At 44.7% G+C, this 23,312-nt stretch overlaps 1 protein-coding gene across 1 annotated transcript in view; it reads right to left on the reverse strand.

The window, feature by feature from the left end:
* Positions 1–21,584, reverse strand: part of thsd4 (thrombospondin type 1 domain containing 4) — a 46,632-nt gene extending 25,048 nt beyond the window's left edge. The window contains exons 1-7 of the mRNA XM_084359023.1: positions 21,244–21,584; positions 20,343–20,397; positions 19,311–19,380; positions 17,770–18,092; positions 16,241–16,673; positions 14,904–15,006; positions 12,581–12,717 (exon numbers count right to left, since the gene is read on the reverse strand). Coding sequence (XP_084215149.1) covers positions 12,581–12,717; positions 14,904–15,006; positions 16,241–16,673; positions 17,770–18,092; positions 19,311–19,380; positions 20,343–20,371 — 1,095 coding nt within the window. The 5' untranslated portion in view covers positions 20,372–20,397; positions 21,244–21,584. The remainder of the gene's footprint in view (positions 1–12,580; positions 12,718–14,903; positions 15,007–16,240; positions 16,674–17,769; positions 18,093–19,310; positions 19,381–20,342; positions 20,398–21,243) is intronic.
* Between the last annotated feature and the right edge of the window lie 1,728 nt (positions 21,585–23,312).

Raw genomic sequence — 23,312 nt, forward strand, 5'->3', positions numbered from 1 at the left:
ATGTTTTAAACACCCGCTCGCAGTAATCTCCCCCCGTTAAAATTAACAGCTACTTCGAAGCTTGGGATTAAAATTTTTGTGTGTTCTCACACATTTAACGCGACAGCTGAGCAGATTGCCAAATATCTGCTCGGTAATGAAACGCATGTTGGCACGACACTTAATAAATCCCACCCTGCCACCTTCCTTAATGTTCTGTAAAGCTGTTTCACAGATCAGCAGAGGCATTAAGTCAAGAACTAAATATCTCCACACCTGCAACTGGCTTGGGCTTATGTTGGAAGAGGCTGAGACACACACACACAGACACACAAACACACAAACACACAGACACACAGACACACACGCATGAATATACACACATATCTGGCTTAGTTCATCCTTTCCAGTAGCGTGTGTGTTTCTCAAATCAAAACAGTAGCGCAGGGAAATTGTTGAGGGCTCACTCAGTCAGCTTTGTTTTCATAGTTAACCCTCATCCTCGAGTTTCATCATGTCACACAGACACACACACACACACACACACACACACACCACGAGGAGCATGTACGGTCAAACTAAGCGACAACAATCCTTTCAGTCGACACATCACAGCTGCAGACGTGCAGGAGAGGACCGGCTCTGGTCCGTCGCGATGAACCTACAGACGTCGTCTCCTGCTCCCCTGATCTGCCTCTGATGTGGACAGATCTCATTACGGAGGCATAGCGCCCGGAGGTCGGGCAGGGTTAAGACTGACTCTCCAGTACACCCCGGGGTCTTTGTTTCCTTCAACAAGTGGGTCAGCTCTGAAGCAACCTTGGCTCCAGGCGCCTGAGTCCTCCGGTCTCCAACCCACACACGTCAGAGTCATGCTCTCCAGCAGGTGGGCCTCTACACGACTGTACACTGTCAGGCTCCGACAGACACACACTCGTACAATAGCCGTATTCAGCTCCTGTTCTCAGTCTCTGTCACGCTTCCAGCCCGTCTTGGCATTTACCGTTTTTGGAGGACGTTTAACTCCAAAGCTCATTAGCAGAAACCGTGACTGCAGACATTTTGAGCAGGTGTGGCCTCAGAGGGAAATACTCCACCTGGCAGCTGTGACGCCTCCATCATTAATCTGCCCTACATCGCGCTTCATACATGCTCACGCTGGAGGATGCAGGGCCCCCCCGAGTTGTACACAGCAGTGAAAACATACTTTCACATGTCAGCACGCACATTCACAATCTCTAATAAATCTCTTTTCAATCGTATTCCAACATCTCTTCTGAACAGTCGACCATATCTATGAAGTAGAGCAGAAAAAGTAAAGTAAAGGCAGAAAGTAGGAAGAGAAACACATGATTTTTTTTTTTTTGCATCTGGGATACATATTAGTCAGCAGGGCCAGGCATGTAGGTCCCATGATTGTTTCCTTTGAGCGATGTATTTGACTGAAAGAGGCAGCGGTGGAGAGGAGGAAGGCGGGTTAATGAATAAAGCAGGTCGAGAGGGGATTCAGGGCTGGGAGGGGCAAGGTGTGGCTGAGGGAAGCTGCTGTTTCTATCTGTCCTCCGATTCTATCGAAAAAACAGCTGATGGCACCGTCTGCAGCAGAGATATCCAATAGTTACCGTGCATCAGAGGTCTCCCACCATGTGCCATCCTGAGTCAGGTGCACAGGTCCTGCGTGTGGGCTTCACTTCACCGTTACTGTTAAAGTCTCTACATTCAGATGTAGTCCGTCTGCGGTCAATGATTTTTTTTTTTGCCTACATTCCTCAAGCCAGTCACTCAGTCTTTCAGACTCACTGTTGCGTAACACACCACTTCCCCATCACCACCGTGACCTCCAGGGCGTCTGAGGAGGTTCAACTGAGAGTTCCCATCAACCACCTGCTGGCTTTACTACACCACCATCCGCAGCGGCAAGTCTGAAACATGTTAAGTCTGACAGGTTATGTTGTTAACATCTCACAGGACATTCACAATGTATGTGACTTTATCGATGGCCGTGGATGATGCAAGGAGGCCTAATCGGTTTGTGACAACTTAGTGTGGAATAAGTACTTAATCTTGTACTTTAAGTGGTAATAAACAAGAATAAAACATCTGCATTAACACTGGTTCCCTCTAAACCTAGCTTACAAAACGCTGCTGCTAAACTGTTGAGCAGGTCCTCCCGAAGGTCTCATGTGCCACTGATTTTGATCTCTCTTCATTGGCTCCCCGTCAAATACAGAATCCAAAAAAACTTCCTGTGATCACTTAAAGAGCTCTGTGTGGTCCGGCACCTTCCTACAGTACATCAAAGATCTACTGCAGTCCTACCTCACCAGTCGGTCTGGGCTCGCTGGTGGTTCCTCGATCTAGGCTCAAAATGATCCTTTAGTTTTTGGAGCGTGCTTTTGAGGTTGTGGCTCTCCCTCCCATTTGTTTGGATTCGCCTTAATTTTCTTTTATTTCTGCTTTAATTGTGGTTTATGTCTACATGTAAATGCAGATGTTATTACCGTTACTGACTTACTTTTCACCACATGTGACAAGGGAGGTATTAGCAGTACAAGGCACAGAGGAGATATATTACACATGGAAAACAAAACAGAATTATAACATTTTCAACTGATGAACTGCTTTCAAGCTAACCCACAATGATAGATGCAACTGCTGTCCGAGTGTCATTTTTTTTTTCTTTCCAGCAGACAGCTTCTGTAAAACCAATGTCAGTTTTTGCACTTGCCAAGTCGAGTATAAATAACAAAACCGAGCCACATCAGTGTGTGAAGTAAATGAAAGAATTGCTCTTCGCAGCCAGTGGAAAACCTGTCAACCATTGATGCATTCTGGGAAAAGTTTCACTCTGCAACTTTTTTTTGGGAAGTGGCTGGACTTTCATGAAGTCGTTGATCATGTATACAGATAAACTCGTAACACCTGGACCTTTTAAAGGCTGACAAGTGCTCGTTAGAGGTGGAATTTCGACAAGCACACTCAATTTAAAAAATATATGGTGTCGTCCCATTCTTTACTCAGTGCTCTGCTCAACAGGAAGCACAACACTGTGACTGACTGACAAGACAATGAACAAATAGACCATTTAACTCATTTAATTCCATGTTTAACTTTATACACTATCTTTATACACCTCCTGGAGGCCATTTGTCAATAAAGCTGTTAGACGCCGTCAGATAAGAGTCGAATTTACGACGGGGTTTGACCCTGAGCAGCTCAGACACTCAGTCAGTAACAGATTTACACATTTATGAGCACACACGTAGAGACGCACACGTATAAATGGGCATTTATAACTAATCAAGACACAGATATCGTCTCACAACACCTACAGTTATAAACAGACGTGTAAGTGCAGCATCCCCTCACACACACACTCACGCCTACGTTTCTTATCTTACTCTCAAACGACCCTGAATTCCCGACCACACACACATCGAGAGCTCCAGATCTCTGACATTCCAAACAAACCAACGAGGCGTAAAATGTGCTCGACTGTCTCTTCAATTGACAGCCACCCAGATAGCAGCCAATCACTGTCAACAGCCGTCTGTCTGAGGAGGACCTGTGTGACCGCTGGGTGCTAAAAATACAACCTCGTATCCGTGTGGTATACCATCATAAATCTGAGACCAGACACTCGCATTCACGGCTCTCTGTCCTTGAAACACACTCCGCTATACAGCTCAACCTGTTCAGTGTCGGCCACCCTGATCACCACTTTAACTGTCCCCAAATCACCATCGTCCATCCGTCTCATCAGCACATCTATCCTCCCTGGACAGACCCATGGTATTTTTCTTTACAATATTCATGAAAAACAGAAATTCCATTAAAATCCATTCAACCAGTATGGGAAGACATTTCTGCATTGATTTTGAGTCAATGGGTCAAATGACGTAGAAGCTGTTGAAATAAACTGCCGATGTTTTCAGAAAAACTGCAGATTTTTTTTTTAAATATTCATGAAAAATAGAAGTTCTCATTCAACCAGTATAGGAAGACATTTCTCCATAGATTATTTTGTCAATGGCTCAAACGTGAATGCCATTTATTTTCTTGACAAGCGATTAACACGCGCACGTTATGACCCTCGGCCCGCCCCATAGTTTGGAAATCAGGAAGCGATGCAGCGGTAATGTTGTGGATGGCAGCAGACACAAACCTCCATGAGCAGAAATGGATCAAGAAAAGGGTCTTTTGAGTGGCAAGTTCAGCTTCAAAGTCCTGCCAGATGGTTCAGATGGAAGTTATTTGCATTTACTGTCGATGTGAACCGAGTTACCACCGGAGTACGCCGAGTGTCAAATACCACTTGCTAGCCAAGCACACAGCTGATGCACAGAGCCCTGCTCCCCTCGCCAAAGGCAGACCACGCTGTGTACTTTGCAACGCCTGAACAACTCTGCATGCGGCAGACTTTCAACAGCGAGAGCTAAATATGTGGCTGCAGCTTGCAGGCCGATTAACATTGTTTAGTTAACCTTTAAGTGTAAAGATGGACACTACATTGTGTTAGTATTACTGAGAAATGTTACATTCAGGTCAGCATGCTCATCTGTTGTTGCTTGTTGGGCTCGAGTTTCCCATGTTATGCTTTCACCATATTTTTAGAGCATGCAGTAACTTTGAGGTTATTCTGGAGAATATTCTGGACAGTATCAGTCATTGTTTTGATTGTTGCAGTAAGAATAAACATACATTTGCATAAAACAATCATATTTGTTCACTCCCATGTTGATAAGAGTATTAAAAACAAGAAAGAACAGATAAAAAATGTGCGATTGATTTTTGCGATTCAATATTGTCATCGATTTACAGCCTTGTTTGTTATGTTATGTCATATTGTGTTATGTTATGTTAAGTCATGTCGTGTATTGTTAAGTTTTATCATGTTGTGTGTTGTGTTTTGTTGTTCCTAACTAACTGACAATGGAAAAGCATCATTGAATAGCAATTCAATGGACACAGCAGAAAAAAAAATACAGTATATAAGAGTGTATAAAATAGTTTTCCACATCAATAATCGCACATAATCTAGTGAAGGTGTTTGTGATGGTCATGTTGAACAAGATCAAGGACAAATAGAAAACATTTATAGATCTGATTGTGCAAATACTTAATTCATTTCTGCTGACTCGATATCTGGCCCAGCTGTTGTTGTGCTGAACTGCCAGAATACGATAAGGAAGCGGGAGGTCAACACAGAGCTGCACACATGCTGCCTTCTACTCTTCCTGTAGTCTTCTACGGTCCTGTGTCACACCATAAAATATAACCCACAAAAAAGCCTTAAAGTAATGACTGCCCCTCACACAAACATTCATAAAATTCTTAAACTAGTTCGCATTTTTGTATATTATCAAACAGGACTAAGAGTGAAGCAGCACATGTCTGAGGAGGGGAAAGAAATGACCGTTATTCAGAGGAAAATAACAGATCAAGTGAAAAAGACAGGATATGAACAGAGGAACCACCAGAGAGCTGGAAACACATCAAATGGAGATCCCATCAAATGCACACACTTTGCTTTTTCACAGCTTGAAACAGGCCCCCACAGAGCTCAGCAGAGGTGTGGTGGTGCAGAAGTATTGGCTGACCCCGAAACCCAGAGCTCTCCAGGCTTCCAGGTCCGGCAGAGCCAGATAGGGCCGACGTGGGCCAGTGAGAGCCAGTAGGGGGGGACAGCAGGGCCCATCAAGATCCAGGAAGTTTGAGTTCAACTAAGACATCAATCTGTCATCTCCTGCACATCTTAACTTCTCAGCCAGCGTTTGTCTGAACAGTCCTCCAACTGGAATTCTCATATTGGAGCCCTCTTGACAGCAACAAGTGCCCAACCAAGTGTCATTAAGCAGGATACTGTTTCTGTGCTAGCTGCAGGGCTGCTGCTCTACCGCTGAACCTGACCTGTGGAGGGGAGAAGGATCAGGATCTCTATTCCAGGCGACCTCACCCACTGGTTTGTCTACTGCTGATCTGAAGCCTTATCTTTGAACCGGGGAGGATGTCCTGATTAGATCTGACTGAGAGCCTGAGGATACACCATGGTAGCGACTTGTCACAAGGTACAGTAGCAATGTTGAAAGCATCCCGTGATTATTGTTGATTTTATTCTAAATCAGAGCAGAATTCAAGTATAATGTTGAAGTCATACCTTCAGAAACTCAGGCAGTTTAAGTTATAATCCCGAGACTTATATCACAAGTACAAGCTCGGTATGGTAACCTGAACATCAGGGATAAAAAAAAACACCTGCACCTTATTGTGAAGGTCGCTAGGAAGGTGATAGGTGTCCCGCAGACCCCCACAATGACCATCTTTGACCAGCAGGTTCTCCGCAAATCCAGGTCTATATTAGACCACACAAACCACCTTTACTTTGAGTTTTGTTGTCCTGTTATGTGTATATTCAATGTACAGGAAACATTTTTGTACTGTTTGTTTTTTGTATTTGCATGTTTTTTATCTTGACTGCAAATTCCATCTGGGATAATAAAATGACTGAACTGAGCTGAACTGAAGTACTTATTGTAAAGACAGCAGTTTTCTTCAGTCAGCATCCATCATAACTGCTAGCGTATGTGTCCAATAACTGAAGACGAGCTCTGCTAACGTTCATCTATAACCATCTGCAGTGGGTAATGGTGGGTAACACTCGGGCAGCTGGGGTTTGTCGTGACAAAGACGAGATTGAGGCATCTTCGCCAGGCAGGCTGTATATCAGAGCACTCATCTCCCCTTTTAACAAGTCTGCCTGTCCACCACAGCGGGGAATGCATAAAACAGATGCAGCTGTCAGAGGAGAGGAGCGAGGAGTGGCCTCGGATGTTGTGTGATGAGTTTGGGCCTGAGCTGCGCCCTGGGTGCTGGGAAACCTGCCAGTCAGAGAGAAAACACTGTGGATTCTGAGCCCTCGACACTGCACCGGGTCGGACGCTGGCCCCGTTCTATCTGCCATCTTTATTAAGAGATAACCACAAAAATCCCAAACCTGTCAGTGTAACGTTTCACAGCAAACATAAAACGTGAATTTTTGCACATTTAGCATTTTCCAGATTTCAAAATTTCGGCTTTCAGAACCGGTTTGGCTGTTGTTTCATCATCGTCTCCCACCTACATGAGCAGAGCAGCAGGAGGTACCGCAAACCCACGACTAGGTCTTGTATTATTCATGCTAGATACCCTCAGCGGGGCCCGACGCCGCCAGCAGAGAAGTGTGCGGTCAGTGATCGCCCTTTAAAAATACACACACCCTTCTCAAATGCCCTTCCTGGGCATAAAAGGGAAAGCTGAATGGAATTTCTCACCATAAAGGGATCTTTCTTTCACTGCTCATCTGAACTGAGTGACCACATTCAGCAGGGCTCGCAGCCTCGGAGGTGGCTTTTCCCTGACGTGTTCATATTCACGTGTGATTCATAATAAATGTTCAGCGTTTACGCATTTAAAAGACGAACAGGGATCCTAAAGAAACTCACCAAAGGATGTCAGGGAATCCCATAAACCTGACGTAGGTCATTTATAGTCCTATAATTTCACTACTATGGCGTCTTTCTTAGTTTATTATGCAACACAGAATATAATGTAAAATACATCTTCACTGCAAATTACATTACAAATGACAAAAATTTCAGTTTTCCTGAAAAATATGTCTTCTGATAGTTAGGCCTGGGAGCTGTGGTTGTCTGAACCAGAATGGAGTCAGCAGTTTTAGTATTTACAGCATATAAATCTATTTTTGAGGTAGATAACTTATTTTTAAGTATGTAAGCTTTTCCTATGTGAATGTCACACGTGTGATTTGTCACCCTGGAATGTGGCTTTGTCTCCATTCATCAGGTTTTAGCTAGCAGCGTGGCTCCAGGGATGGAAATGGTGTTTGCATGATGCCGTCGCAAAAGACGTACAAGAGCCCAACAAATTTAACAAACGATAACATCTGACTGGCAGCCTTGTGTTCAGAAAAGCATAAAAAAAAGAGAAAAGAAAAGTCGGCTGTGATCTTTCTTTGTGTTTCACTGTTCCAACTTGCAGCACCAGCAACGTCATCTCTCCTGTAGCTCTCGTTGCATTCCTCAACAAGGTCATCTCAGGTACACTCAAACAAACCCATTCATCCCCGCTCAGCAGCTACAAACCCATCAGTATGATGCAATCCAGAAGGGAGAGGTTGCCCAGTGCCAGGGAAGGACGAGCTTAACAGGAGAAAGAGACCCGGTGGACGACGCCACCCAGAGTCGCTGTGAAGAAGTTACGTCCATTGTTGTGCGTCCTGACCGAGCTCTCAACTCCTGCCAGGCCTCCGCACCATCTTCTCAAACTGCTCATGACCCCATTTCCTCCTTCATTTCACATTTTGATTGCTTATGCCATTTCATTTAAATCATTGTTAGTATTTACTCAAACATCTTTATTCAGACCCAGTCGTGGTTCTGTGTATTCCTTTGAAGTGGAGAACGGAGATCAATTCAATCGAGAAGTCACACTTTTAGATATTTGACAGATTGACTTCCTCCTTCTGCCTCTAAAACGAGTGCAAAATCATTGAGACTCCACTTCGCTCTTCACTTTGCCATGTTTACGCTCGTGCAGAGATCAGTGCTCTGTGGTCCTACAGGTCAACGTCACGCACATGCTGAACGTTGTGAGGCGTCCGACATGTGGCGTCAGTTGTCGTCTTGGTTTTTGGGGCATCGCTACAGAATTTCACCACCAATGAAAAATCTCTCACAGGAACAAAACTGACAAAAAAAATGTTTGTTTTCCATTTGTATGTAGACAGAAAGGCCAATGCATTGACTGCCTGTCCAAACTCATTCATGTCATCTGTTGTGTACTGAGTGCAGTGAGACTCAGCAGTTTTTGAAGCGGCTCCTTGGAGCCAGCTGAGACGGGACGAATCAAGAAGGGAAAGCAAAGAGAGCTGAGCGTCCTGAACAGTGAGCAACTGTTTATCTTGCCTCCACTCTCGTACATTCAGGATGTAGACCGTCTGTGAGGAAGCACAGGCACTAAAATGGAATGAAAAACAGTGACAGGCCACTTAAACCTGTGTGGGCCGACTGTGGAGTCATAGCAAAGCTTCCTAACGTGGAAAAAACTACAGTGTAACCCTGAAACCTGCCTGTTCCTTTACTATACTCTGCACTGAAACCTTTGTTTTGCAGTAGTCAAACCACGTCACCGTTCAACCTCAGTCAGTACGGGACAAGCAGCGACACGCCGATACAGCAGACAATTAGGGCTCGCTATCAAACAGAAGCTGGAACACTGCTGAAGTAATAAACCTCGATTCGCCCCATTAGGTTTGGTCGTAAAACCTGATCGACACGAGTCGCTCTAACAGGGCCAATCTGAGGGTGTCACTGCACGGCGTTCAGAAATACGAGATGGAGAGCTGCACCAGGGGGTCAAAGGTCGAATGGACGGAGCTGGGTTGTTATTCATGCAGCATGAAAGGTGTCAGGGAGAAGTTATCAGGGACCACACAAACTGTGGTAGGAGACAGTGTTTCAGCACCACAACAAGCAAACAACCTCCACGAACGGAAAATGTTGAATCAGCTTTCAACTTTTTAAAATGTTATAACATTTGGAGAGTTCACTCCAAAGTATCTACAATCAGCTCACTGCAACACACAGCAGCAGAGAAGCACATCAAGACCGTTATAAAAAGCCAAACCTAAAAAATACCTCCAGACACTTCTGCAGAGTAAAACAACTCCAAGGAAAGCTTTGATAATGTGCGAGTTTAAAGGTGCAGTATGTAAGAATTGGCCACCTGCTGAATTCAAACTCCAAACAAACAGGGGGCAGCGTATCACAAGAGGAGCCCTAGCTTATATTATCTAGTTAGCTGTGCAGTTAGTGGTCATTTTCACTCAGAGCGCCAGGGGAGTGTTGGTGCTGTCATGGTTGAATGATTTGTCTCTGATCTCAATCAGAAACCTGAGAGGACCTGGTACAGCAGGTCAGCATGTCACCTCTGTCCACCGGTTCGTACAGTAACTGTGTGTGAGGTAACTACTGATCTGTAATTTAGTATTTTAGCAGTAGAAGTATTGTAGTTCAGTTAGTTGGTGTTTATCTTATTGCATTTTAGTTTTAAATCACTTCAGGTTTAACATAATGTCACAATAGCCAACAAAAATAGTTTGAGGCAAAAGACCACATGCGGTTTGTGTTTTGGAAAACTGGACGGACCCACGAGGGGGTATTGCTGTAACAACTACACAAACAAGGATCAAATTCATGATTCTTCCATGAAATCTTTCCCATATGAACCAAAATACAAAATCCATCTTGGTCTGTCATTGTTGTTCTTCAGTTCAGAAAAAGGATTAAACAGTCTGGTTTTACAATACAGTGGAGAAACAACCGAAAACCACAGTCTTGTGCAATGAATGTGTGAACCGCACTGTACAATACGATCCGGTATACACATGTAAAGTGACCCGTGATTTACCCACAGAACTGCTCATTTTGCTTGCTCACTGTGCACATAAACACCTTTCCAACACCGATATAATGTTCCTGCTCTTCCGGTACGAGAGACCATCAAACAGTTTAACATCATACCTGTTTGAAATATTGAAATTTTCTGCTAACTTGCTAACAACAGCCTGTTCCGGTCCAACGTTCCTGTGCGAGCGGCGTAAACATCAACACTCCTCTGGTGCTCTGAGCGCCGCAGTCTGGACCACTAGATGCACGGCTAATCGAGCTAACTAGCTAACAGCAGCTACAGTTGGCAGTTGCTCTGGCGGTATGCAGCCCCCCGTTTGTTTTGACGACAAAGATCCACCTCTTATGAAGCTGATGTGTAAAAATCTTAAGTAACTTGTATTTACTTTAAATTGGTTGTATTAAATGTGAATGCTTGGTTCAGTGTTGATCCCCGACTTATTAAAGTATTTTGACACGTTATGAGGTATCATGTCGGGTCAGGCGGAGTGCACTAAACCAGCTGACCGTCAGCTGATCCAAACAGGCACCAGTGATGACCGACACTTCAAACAATCTGTGGGAGCTGCCAACTCCTCGTTCTTCCCTGCGGTTCCTTCCTGCTCCATGCTGCTGTTGTTGCTGCTGCTGATGAATAGTTGTGCTGCTTGCTCCCTCCGTCAGGTCAACCTCCACCCCCCCGTTATGGCCTTTAATATGTCAATATGTCTGCAATGACATCTTTTGCTTTGAGCATTATTTACAAGCGTATATTCCATATGTCATGGCCTGTATCTGCTGGGAGCTCTTAACCCTGGATGGGGAGAGCAGGACTACCAAAGTTTCCCACAATAATGTTTAATTTCAACGATGAGAGCGGTTCTGATTTAAATTCAATCATCCAGATGTTTTTACATTATCTCTTGGCTTGTAGCTGGGGGGATCTCCTCCTTAAATGGCTGGACCAGCTGAGAAAATCTCAGTGGGGAGAGTGATGAGAAAAAATGCCTCCCGCCTGAAAAAAACTGCTGGTGAGTTTGTATCCTCGAAATTCTCAGCAGGAAAAAGAAACTATTAACACCCACAGATCAATACTTGCTTGATTTAGACTCATAAATCCCAATTTAGTCTCGATTATTAATACTAATTCGACTCCACCCACGCGGGGGATCCCCATGTCGTGTGTGTTAACGGTGAAAATGTGATCAAGGTCAAACTGAGAGATCAGAGGGCTTTCTATCTTGATTAAATCTTAATGATGCAAAGATTGCGGCTGGATTACGGCGCATGGGAAAACACGCAGGGGTTAACAGAGCGAGGTCAGCGCGACCGACTGGAAATGAGCTCTTTCTCCGACATATTTCTTTAAGTTAAACCCTGATCAGAAGGACATTAACGTGAATCCAGCGCGTTGAATACATAGCCAGCCATAAGCAGGCCCACACAGAGACTCGTGTCTCTGCAGCTCACAGGAGCTCACAGGTGTGTTTTCATGGTGTGTATTAAGTACAGGGTCAGGAGTTCAAATATGTCCCACATCGAGATCCCAGATCTCCTGCTTCTGGCTCGAGGGGGTAAAAAACTTCCTCCTGACCTCCACTTCACTCCTCCACGTCATGTACAAAGAGCTCCCACTCTGATGCTGTGCTGCCCTCTGCTGGTCACAGACGTCACTACGAACGGTCACACATAATTTAGTCCAGCTCCTTCAGAGCAAAGTACAGTGAACTTCCAGGATCTTTGTACATCCGTCACATCCTATTTGTTTATTATACTTTAATTGGTCCATATCAAAACATGAAGGACTCTGGGATCTAACAAAAATGCCAGCTAATAAAAACAAAGCTCGCGGCAGCTCACGCTAACACTGTATTATTTTCACCAAGGATCCGGGAGAATTGGGGAAAGCCGTAGGATAAAGAAGCCGACCAAAAGCTTGCTGGTTCAAATCCACAAATAACTAAAGCCTGTAGATTGATATAAACCAGGCGGCCAACAACCTAAATGAAGCCGTGTCGTGGCCAAGAGCAAAAAAAAAACAGCATGACTGAGCTGGAAGAGCTCATCACATGATGCTGCTGACGAAGAAAACAAGAGTCTCTCCTGCGTGACGTTCTTTGTGAAATAAAAAAAGGGTTTTTTTTACGGTGGCCTACCGTACACTTTCCCGCCACACAGAGAGACGTGTCGTTCTGCCCGCATGGCGTCCCGTCGATCACCCGGTCCGACTGTCGCACGTAGAATCGGAACCCGATGGCCCGGCAGTTGAGCTCACAGTGCTGATCTCCAGGAACTGAAAAGAGATTTAGAAAAGACAGCTTGTGACAAATATTCAATAGGATCTCATCAGATACTGTATAAGAAATGCTTTCATCAAGTGTTTCAGTAGATACATCAAATTCAAAGCGTAGTTACAAAGTGACACATTGGTAACAGATTTTAGAGCAGGGTGAACGCACTTTTAAAGGATGAGCGCTGTAAATATTCACTTAAACCGGTTTTGTTACGCAAGAATATTGAAGCACAGACCCTGAAATACTCGACTTCAGTGCCGAGGGTAACATCATGTCAATGTGTTAGCAGAGATGTGGGCTCAAGTCATTGGTGGTTTGGACTCGAGTCACTATTTTGATGACTTGCAGCTTTGACTTGACAGGAAATAAATTACTTGAGACTCAACTTGGACTCGAGTCATGATGACTAGAATGACTCGTCTGTTTAGTTTATGTTTCAGGTTAGTTTTTTTTTAAACTTGTTTAAAGTTTTCCGGCTGCTTGATACTGTTACACATAACACACCGGTGTACTATCAAACCCCCGGGGCTGCAATCTGTCAGCTGATCATACAGACAAATAACAATAATTACTGTTGCTTTATGCCTCGACTGCTGCTGCTTTCAAACTGCAGCGAATGGTAGCGCAGCAGTAGTTTAGAAATAATGTGTCAGATAAATGGACTTCACAGATTCACATGAATTTAAAAACAGTCTGATAAGTTATCAGTTGCTTGAAAGTACAAATTCAAAGTAAAATGTGTCCACAAAATGTTGAATTTATTGAAATCAGATGTTTAATTCCAACAAAAGTTTCCCTGTTTCAGCCGAGGATGTAAAAACAGCAGCGAGCGACCACCACTGTGCTCAGGTGCTTTATCAATTAGATATAATACAATAAACCCCCGAAAGCGAAAGGTATTTCTTAAACAGATGTTCCAGAGTGTGTTTAAGCGCTGTTCAAGATGGGTGTCAAATAATCCCGACTCGACCTCAAACATTTACCTGAGGTTATTTAATCTTCACATCTGCAGCAGCCGTGACTCACGGCTGCAGCGCGGAGACGAGATCTGAAAACACACATCTGTCCGACAGGATATTAATTTAGACGGCTGCTGTTTCCATCAGTGTTTCTCAGTGAAATCACGCTTCAGGAGGTGTTTTGACTGTTGCCTGGATACGTCAGGTGAGCGAGGTCAGAGAGGTTTGTGTGAGTGAACATCTATCAATGAGCTCTCACAGACAGGTGACATACTGCAGAGCTTACAACGCAACACGGCCTCGGATCGTAAAAGGTCAGAGGTCGGGCGGCTGAAGATGTATCTGACAGCGGGAATGTGATTGATTGTGAAATGTATGTTTTACGTATCCTGACTGTCTCTCCTCACTTCTTAAACACATTTATAAAGAAGACTGTAAGGATTTGCTCATTTGTTCTACCTTTTATTTTTTATCGCTGCAGTGCTCGTCTCTCGGTTGGTCAGTTAGTCCAACACTAGTCCAGATTTTCACTGCAGTGACACCATTAGTTAATTAATTGCCCCCATAATCCCCTCAGGATGAATTGTATGAACAAGTCAATCAACTGTCATCAGGTCAACATATCGAGCTCTTAAATACGAGCAAAATGAATTATTCCCAACAGCCTCATCTTAACTAATAACCTGGTAAATATCATCTGCTAAGCATTAGCATGTCGCTGTTTTTAGAGCCATAGAAAGCTCACAGCTAGCATGCTAATGTTAGCATTTAATACAGTTAAAAGCAACGCAGTGCCCAGGCACAAGCCTCACAGGGCTGCTGGCATGGTCGTAGATGAGCCGTATCTTTTGCTTGTACATGGTTGTCATTACTGCGCCAGTATTTACACGCATTGCTGCTGTTGGCGTCGGCGTCATTTTAGCTAGCTTCCTGTCTGAGCACACAGGACCACCTCTTTACTGATTGGATAAAGTGGGCAGGGATACCAGAAAACGTCTTAATATAAAGCTATTTAACACTTATTTTAATAAAAATATTTCACTTACAGGAACTTTCATTTGTTTGTTTGTTGCTTTGCTGGGTTTAATGTTTTTGATTAGCACAAAAGCTACGTTATGTTTCTTGTGGAAAAAAGTAAAAAATAAAAAAACTACAACAATTACATGTAATTTAGTCTAAAAGAGAATATTACATACATATATGTACATACTGTACATACGACCTACCCTCATTGAAGGGTTCCCACTCGTACAGGCGGCCCATGAAAGGCTGGTTGTTGTGCGAGGAGCACTGAACAGCCCTGATGTGTCTGCTGGATGGATGACAGGCCTGAGGATGGACCATAAACAAACACACACATACATTTATTTTCCACGGAGACAAAGAGTCCAACAGGTAAATCCTTCAGCGAGCTCACATTTGACAATGTCACGCACCGTAGAGATTGATCGACTGCTGTGTTCCTCTTCTGTTTTAACAGTGTGCTTGAAGCTCAGGCTTTTCTTGCCAAAAGCAGTAAGATTCCAGTATTTATGGAGGCTCTCCGGTGAAACTCGACCTCCCCGACTTCTCTATATATCTCCTTTGTCTAAACAAGACCCTGGCCTGCTTTACTTCACTTCAATATCAGTGTCATCACACATCAGAGACAATATACAGAACGAGACACTGTTTAAATATATTTTAATGCACAGGATGGATTCCATAACCCCTCGGATCAGATAAGCAAAGACCATCCGCACGCTGGTGCATTACAGTTTAACTGGTGAGGGCTGCTCATCCAATACCTCTACTGGGTTTATTCTACTGGAGTGGCCAGTAGAATTAGCATTAAATACATGTTTCACCCCAAAACTGTGAATACACATTTTTCCTCTTACCTGTAGCTTTTTATCCATCCAGAGTGTTTTGCTGTGAGCTGCCACGTTTTAGAGAAATATTGGCCATAGTGGTGTCTGCCTTCTCTCCAATATAATGAAACTAGATGGCACTCAGCTTGTGGTGCTTGAAGCTCAGGTTGGTATGTTATTCTAGAAGCATTTTTTTTTTGTCTTAACACGACCAAAACAATCAATAAATCAAACGCTCTGGCAACTAAGAGAAAAAAATACAGTAACTGTGGCTGTCGCAGGCTCCTAATGAGCCTCGTCTCGTTCAGCCCGTATGAAAACATTGGATAGGCCACCGTTCTGTCGACCTACGTGCCAACCTGGCGTGCACTCTGCCTTTCACGCTCATTACGTATGACCGCAGTTTGCGTATTTATTAGGCTAATAAGCCAAGAATGCCTGTTGAATGAAGCAAACTAATACAGTGAGAGCTACGGGGCAGCCCGTGCAGTCAGGCAGTGTGCCTCCATGTGTTTTGGAGGAGTGGCTTTGAAAGGAGGTTGAATACTTTCAAAATGTGTTTGCTTTTGCTGGTTTCTACAGTCTTGCCAACCGCAGCTTGCACTATGGGTAAGAGTGAAAAACATGCATTTGATTGTGAAGTGAACTGTCCCTTTAATCAGAACAATAAGTGAAATCTAAGAATAATAACCAGAAGGTGCAGATGTTCTCACATTACTGTTGCAGATCCTGTAGCGAGCGGGCTCTCCTGTGCAGGAGGAAGCAGGCAGCGGGTCGTAGGGCCTCTCCTGGTGCTGCTGGGGTCCATACGTCTGGCCGCCTGATTGTACTTCGTGCTGGGCCGGGGCCTGGTTGGGTGAACCAGGCTGGTAGAGGGGGGCCCAGACTTGGTTATTTTGGGCCTGCTGCGCTCTGGGCTTCACATAGGGTCTGCTGTAGCGATGGAGGTTGTTGGAGGGGTCAAGGTCGTTCGACCTGTGGCCGCCGTGGCCTCTGGTGGTGTGGTGGTGGGCATCAGCCTCAGCAGAGCGTCTCTGTCTGTGGGGGCGAGCCGTCCCAGAGCCCTGACCCGTATCCGTCTGCAGTGGTGCGACATAAGGAGCTCTCCCGTAGCCGTACCTCCCCGGGATGATGTGAGTGACCCTCCTGAAGACAAAAACAATTCAACCGATGACATATCAACAGAAATCATCCATCATATTTGGATCTCGTTTAAATACGGATGTTTTGAGAAGCGTCCAGATCCCAGTAGCAGAAATCTGGGAGCTTTTGTCGTTATTTTGGCTCTTTAGATTCCAACTCAAACAACCCCCCATCACTCAGCTGACAGTGCTATTTGTTTAAAGGCAAGCACAACAGGAAGGAGGTCACAAAGCTGCCAAGCACAAGCCGAGCCTTTGAGTCCATCCATAAAAGACGAGCTCTCCACCGAAGGGCAGTCAGATGGCCCACAGCGACGGCTCCAAAGAGTCACTTTCAGACCGGGCTGCTCAGCATGCAGCACAGCCGAACAGGCTGTCTGAGGATCTGCAGATCTCATCAAAGGCAAGAGCTGTGAGACTGACAGAAGTTTGAGACCATCATGACAAATCAAATGACTGAGATGACTTCTGATAGATAAAGTTAGTTAGATAAATAGTTCTTATTCACACAGCACCATACAGACAGATGACAAGGTAAAGGACAAGCCACCATACTCTTATTATATCTGATGGGTTTTCATCATTTAAAGGTGCAGTATGTAAGAATGTAAATATTAAAAAATGAACTAAAATTATTAGAAAGAGAAGAAATACGTTTTGACATTATGATGTCCGTGTCGGCTTTTGTGTTAATATCTACTGAACTTAGCATGCTAACCAGCTAGCACTGGCCTGTCCTGGTCCAAGGCTCTTGTGCCAGTCGTCGACACTCCCCCGGTGCTCAGAGCTCCAAGTCTGGACTGCTAGCTACACGGCTAACTGAGCTAACTACAAAACGGCAGCTACAGTTAGCAGGAATTAGCGGTTACTCTAGTGATATGCTCTGCCCCTTTTTGTAAGTATGAATTCGACAGGCGGCCATTTCTTACATATTGCACCTTTAATGGTGAGCGCTGTCTGAAACATACAGGAGTATTATCTGCATTTGTTGTGTTTCTTGGTGCATTTATTCGGGTCTCTCAGTACAGTGATTTCAACACCTCAGTTCGTTTTGTAGTTTTGAAAAAAATCCCGTCGCCCTGCACTACATGATCCTTCACCTGCGTCCACCCGGCCGGGTCTGCTTCTCCTCCCTCAGCGTTCCCCGACTGCTGCTGTTGGACGCCTTGCCCGTGTCGCGGTGCAGAGGAACAGTTGGCCGCAGGGCTGAAATGACAAGCCCCGGCTGCTGAGGGTGAACACCGGCTCTTCTGGAGGGGTACTGGGATGGGGTGTAAACAGGCAGGCAGGGCCTGCTCTGCTCTTGTACCCCTCTCCCACAGGTCCGGGAGCAGGTCGACCAGGCCCCCCAGGCGCCCCAGGAGCCTTGAATCTCTCCATGCTCTGCCTTGAACTCCTGCTGGGGCTCTGCCCTCTGTGTGACCTGTATGGAGACGAAACAACCGTGATTAGCGACACCACGAAGCGGGATAGTGCCATTCAAAGTTATTGCTAAGGAGCGATGGAAAGCTTCCATCAATGAGACTTTAATCTCCCCAGATCATGGCTCAAGTCAGTGAACTCATCTCATCAACATGACTATCCTGCCCCTCTGCCTCCCTCCGCTGTCCATGAAACAGACCTCTGTTCACGCTCATAAAGCCCTGATTTGGCCGATTAGTGGGTGTCTGTTAGTGGCCTATTCCCCATTGGCTACCTGCAGTTCCCACTGTTGACTCTATCCCTCTGAGCGTCTCTGCCAGGGACGTATTAGCAGTGATCGCTGCACTCTCTTTCTGAGGAACCTGCCAGGAGAAGCCCTGTGCCAAGCCGGCTTTATCCGTGAAGCCGCGTGGAAATCCTGCTCTTTAAGGAGCACTTTGTCTCCATTCACAGCAGCCTCTCTGGGCAAACACATGGCCGTAGTAAAAGCTCAGCTCAGTCTTTGACTTTTAGCGAATGGAAAGAGAATACAGAAGCAGTGGGGAGAGTTGGCAGGAAGTTCCCCTCCTGTCAGTCAGCCTGTGCAGCTATTCAGAGAGACCTCGAATCCCCCCACCACCACCTCCTCTACCCTGCTTCAGCCTTTGTAACTCAACGCCACTGTCATCTCCAGGGTCAGCCACGGGTCACACAGCTCAACACATGGCGCTGACATGCACAGACCCCCTCAAAACCTGACTGGATAGACGATCTGTCAGTCATCTTCACCCACAAAGTACATCCACTAGTTCTCTCCATGTGGTTCCTGTGGCTCCAGAGGTCAAGAGGTGGTTAGCTGACAGCTGACATGAGCTCTCCCTGCTTTACTGAAATCAACAGTAACTTTTCACTCGTGCTCTCGCTACAAGTTAACAGATTAGCGCCCCGCTCATGTCCCCCTCTGGGAACACTCTCGCTGTTTACACACACTGGTACAGAAGAAGCAGGAGTGAAAGTTTATCACTCGAGATGGCATCCGGCTCTGGTAAAGAGACGCGATCATGCATCCCATCTTCCACTCGCCGGTGCCAACCGCGCGATTGGAATAATAGATAAAAACAACAAGCAGAAAGATCCGTGGAAATGTCTGAGGGAGGGCTACCATCGTGTCAAACAGATCGCACATGTTAGAACACAGATTTTTTCCAGTTGCACCACCTGCTGCACGACTGCTGCTCACCTTCCTGTGGTCTGTTGTGTGCTGGCAGTCCAGGAGGTCTGAGCGGAGCGACAGCAGGAGGACGGACACTCTGGAGACGACAGACAGGAGTGATTACTGCCAGTTTTACTTCAGTGGCTGCAACTAATGATTATTTTCATCTTAATCAATTAGTCCTTTGGTCAATAAAATGCTAGAAAATGGTAAAAAAATAAAAAAACATGTTGGACACCGACGTCCTCAAATGTATTTTTATGTGAACAACACAAGGCACCACACATTCACACTCAAAAAGCTGAAGTCAGAGAATTTAGACATATTTTCTTTTTTAAAAATATAAGTTGGTTATTAATTTAAAGGATAAGTTCACCTAAAAAATCACAACAAAAAACAGTGCAGCAGCTAAAGAAGATGTTTTAAAACGAAAAAAAAAACTGCAGAAAATGTCTCATCCGGCCTAAAATAAGTCTCCAGAAGCCCTGAGATCCCAAACTGATTTGAAAAGACATTATTTACAACCTTAACGCACAGTTGAGCTGGTGCACCCGCCTCAGACGGGGTGCGTGCTAACACTTGTAGCTTAGCAGCTACAGTGAAGATTGCAGCTTAAAACTGGTGTAAATAACGTCTTTTTAAAATCCATTTAGGAGGAGCTACATGGAGCCGTTTTAAGTTCATTTTTGGTTGTTTTCTTACGTTTTAAAACAAGTTTCCAGCTACTTCAGCTGTTGAGGAGAACGCTGTGAAGCTCCAGAAAATGTTTTGTGGACAACAAAACTTCAGCTGACAGTGAGCAGATAAAGACTGAATTTGCATTTTGGTGTGAACTTGTCCTTTAATAGCTGACGACTAATTGATTAATTGACTAATCGGGGCAGCTCTACATTAGGCCCATAACCAACATGCATACAAAGCAGTATGATGCTAATAAAATATCTCCAACTTGATTGATGGATAATCAGAGAACGAGACATTTACAGGAACAATAGAAACACAGACGAGAAAAAAAAAGCGAGACAGAAACTTTTAAAGAAACAATCACTCAGACTTTACCTGAAGATCCAGACGCAGGCTGCCCACATAGCTGCTGGATTCTACAAGCTGCACACTTAAGTGAAAGTAGAGAAGTTGACATTAGCATACACCTGAGTGATGCTGACATTTCCAACACAAATGCTGTTGTCCAGAAGCACTGGAGTGTCAAAACCCAGTGATACTCTGTCTGATCACCGTCGATCTACAGGACAGAGTCCACTCTCAGGCTGCAAACTAAACATTCATGGCATCGTTGATTACTTTCTTGATAGATCATTAATTGTTTTGGTTTATAAAATGTCGATCAGTTTGTCCAAAAAGCCCGAGATGATGTTTTGTTTTGTCCACAACTCATATATATTCAGTTTGCTGTCACAAGGAGCAAAGAAAGCAGGAAATATTCACATTTAAGAAGCTGGAAACAGAAAATGTTGCCTTTTTTTCCCTTAAAAAAATTGTTCAAACTGATTAATCGATTATCAGTATAGTTGGCGATTAACTTGATAGTTGACAGATAGTCGATGGATCACTGCAGCTGTACTCTGATGGAACAAATAGCGAAGATAAATATGAAAACATAAATTATATGACTTTACTGACAGCTGTGTGTCAACATCCCTCAGGACACTGACTCAGGGGGGAAAAAAATAAAAAATAAAGACTCCAGCTCTCCACTTGACCACGTGAGTTGACCTCTCTGACCTCTGGCTCCTAATGAGGGAGCCCCCCCGCTGAAAAAACCGCAACCCCTATTAGACAGCAGGTCTGAGGTCCAGTCAGGGAGGGACTTGCTCCCCCCCTCACCCCAGAACTTATAACTCAAGCCTGCTTCTGCACCTTGTCTAAATTAAGCTCACTGAGTCCTGCACACCAGGAGAACAACACGCGATGGAAATGATTATTATTATTGATGACTTACCTGGAGGTTCCTGCTGGTGAAGTATTCGCTACTTCACTGAACTTTCTAACCTGTGTCTCCAGCTACTCTGCAGCGCTCACCGACTCTCTTCCAGACGCAGGTATCCTCATGGTCGAGACATGAATCCAGGTAGAAGCTGCAGGGTTTCCCTCCAGAGACTGTGTGCTGATCCATTCAAGTCAGTAAATCCTTCCCCCGCTCCCGAACCCCCCCTCCTCCAAGAGTTGTGACTCAGATCCAGGCGCAGCAGAAACTCCGCGCATCGGTCCTCATGGTGACTCCGGCGGGTCTGCTTTTTACGCACGAAGACGAGAGACTGACAGAAAGCTGGAAAAGAGACGCGGCGGATCGAAAAAACAACCTCTGCTGCGCCCCCTGCCGCTACAGCCACTCTCTCCTCTGTGTGTGTGTGTGTGTGTGTGTCCTGGTGATATGTAGGTGTGTGTCTCCTCCTTTTCCTACTCCGTGAGAGCGCGCGCTGTGTTTGTGTGAGGGAGACCGCGCCAGGAGAGAGAGGGGGAGAGAGAGAGAGAGAGAGAGAGAGAGAGAGAGAGAGAGAGAGAGAGAGTATCTGCCCCTGTGCGTTTCTCTGCCACTCATCAGTGTCCACCCTGGAGCCACAGGCACTGAATGATCTCATGTACCAACAGAAGTGAAGCCAAAGCTCAGAGCTGCAGCACCTGGTAACTCCTGAGACATCAGTTCACTTCACTCAGTGTCTGCTCTGTCATGGTTTAAAGGATAAGTTCACCCCAAACAGGAAAATTCAGTCCTTATCTGCTCACTCTCAGGTGAAGTTTCATAGTCCACTCAACATTTTCTGGAGCTTCACAAGCAAAACAGGGTTGCAGCATTCTCCCAAACAACTGAAGCAGATGGGGACTTTTTTTAAAAATGTAAGAAAACAACCAAAAAATGCACGTAAAATGGCTCCATGAAGCTCCTCTTCCAAGTCTCTTGAAGCCCTGAGATCCCAAATCGATCTGAACGGACGATATTTACACCCTCAACATGCAGTAAAGCTCCTGCAAAAGCTATAGTAAAAGGTTTCAGCATTAAATAACATCTTTTCCAAATCAATTTGGGATCTCGGAGACTTCCGGACACTTGAATTATGCCGGACAAGCTGTATGGAGCCATTTTACGGTGTTTTGGTTGTTTCGTTTTTGGGGCAGTCCCCATCTACCGCAATTATTAAGGACAGCGCTGCAATGCTGTTTTACTGTGAAGCTCCAGAAATGTTTTGTGGAGATAATAACTGAATTTTCATATCTGGGTGAACTGCTCCTTTAATAGAAGGTTGCAAGGAGGTAAGTAAAGATATTTCTCTTTTATTAGCATCAACTTTAAAAGTTTACACGGTGTTACTTTTGATCAGGCTTGGCGGGTAACAGAATACATGTAACAGGATTACGTGACTGTAACTGTTAAATTACGGAACAAAAGATGTAATTAGATTACAGTAAAGAGGCTTGCAAACAGGATTACAAATCAAAAATAAAGATGAGATACCTTAGTCTGTAACCAGCACTCTGGTGTCAAGTGAAACCAAATGCACAAATATGTATTCTCACAGGATAAAAGTCATCTTGTTGATATTTTATTAGTCTTTAGTTGCATATGTTTGGTATTGAGGTAATCCAAAAGTAACAGAAAGTAATCAAGTTACATTATTTTAATATTGTGCCTTGCTTCTAATGAGTCACACTCTTAAACACTGTTCGTAAGCAAAATCAGCAACATAAACTCTATAGTGTATTAAAAAAATCCTTGAACATGCTGGTGGAGAGACATCCGACCTTTCTCCTGCGTTCAGCTCAGACCAGCTGGATCGTTTCCTCACAGACAGGAAAACTACCAGCAAATGTTGGGACACTCACAGTGGTCCATAGACTACTGCAGGGCACCACCACGACCGTTCATTCATTCATTAAGAGGAAGCGTCTCAGCCAAACTCAGCCACGACTTACTGTTCAAAAACAAAAACATAAATCAGATCAACTTAAAGACTTTTAAGCTGATTGAAAACAGTTAAAAACAGAAGCCTCTTAATTTATAAGGGAGGTCCT

The sequence above is a fragment of the Pagrus pagrus genome (genome assembly GCF_965226575.1).
Source record: "Pagrus pagrus genome assembly, chromosome: 1".
Classification (NCBI taxonomy): domain Eukaryota; kingdom Metazoa; phylum Chordata; class Actinopteri; order Spariformes; family Sparidae; genus Pagrus; species Pagrus pagrus.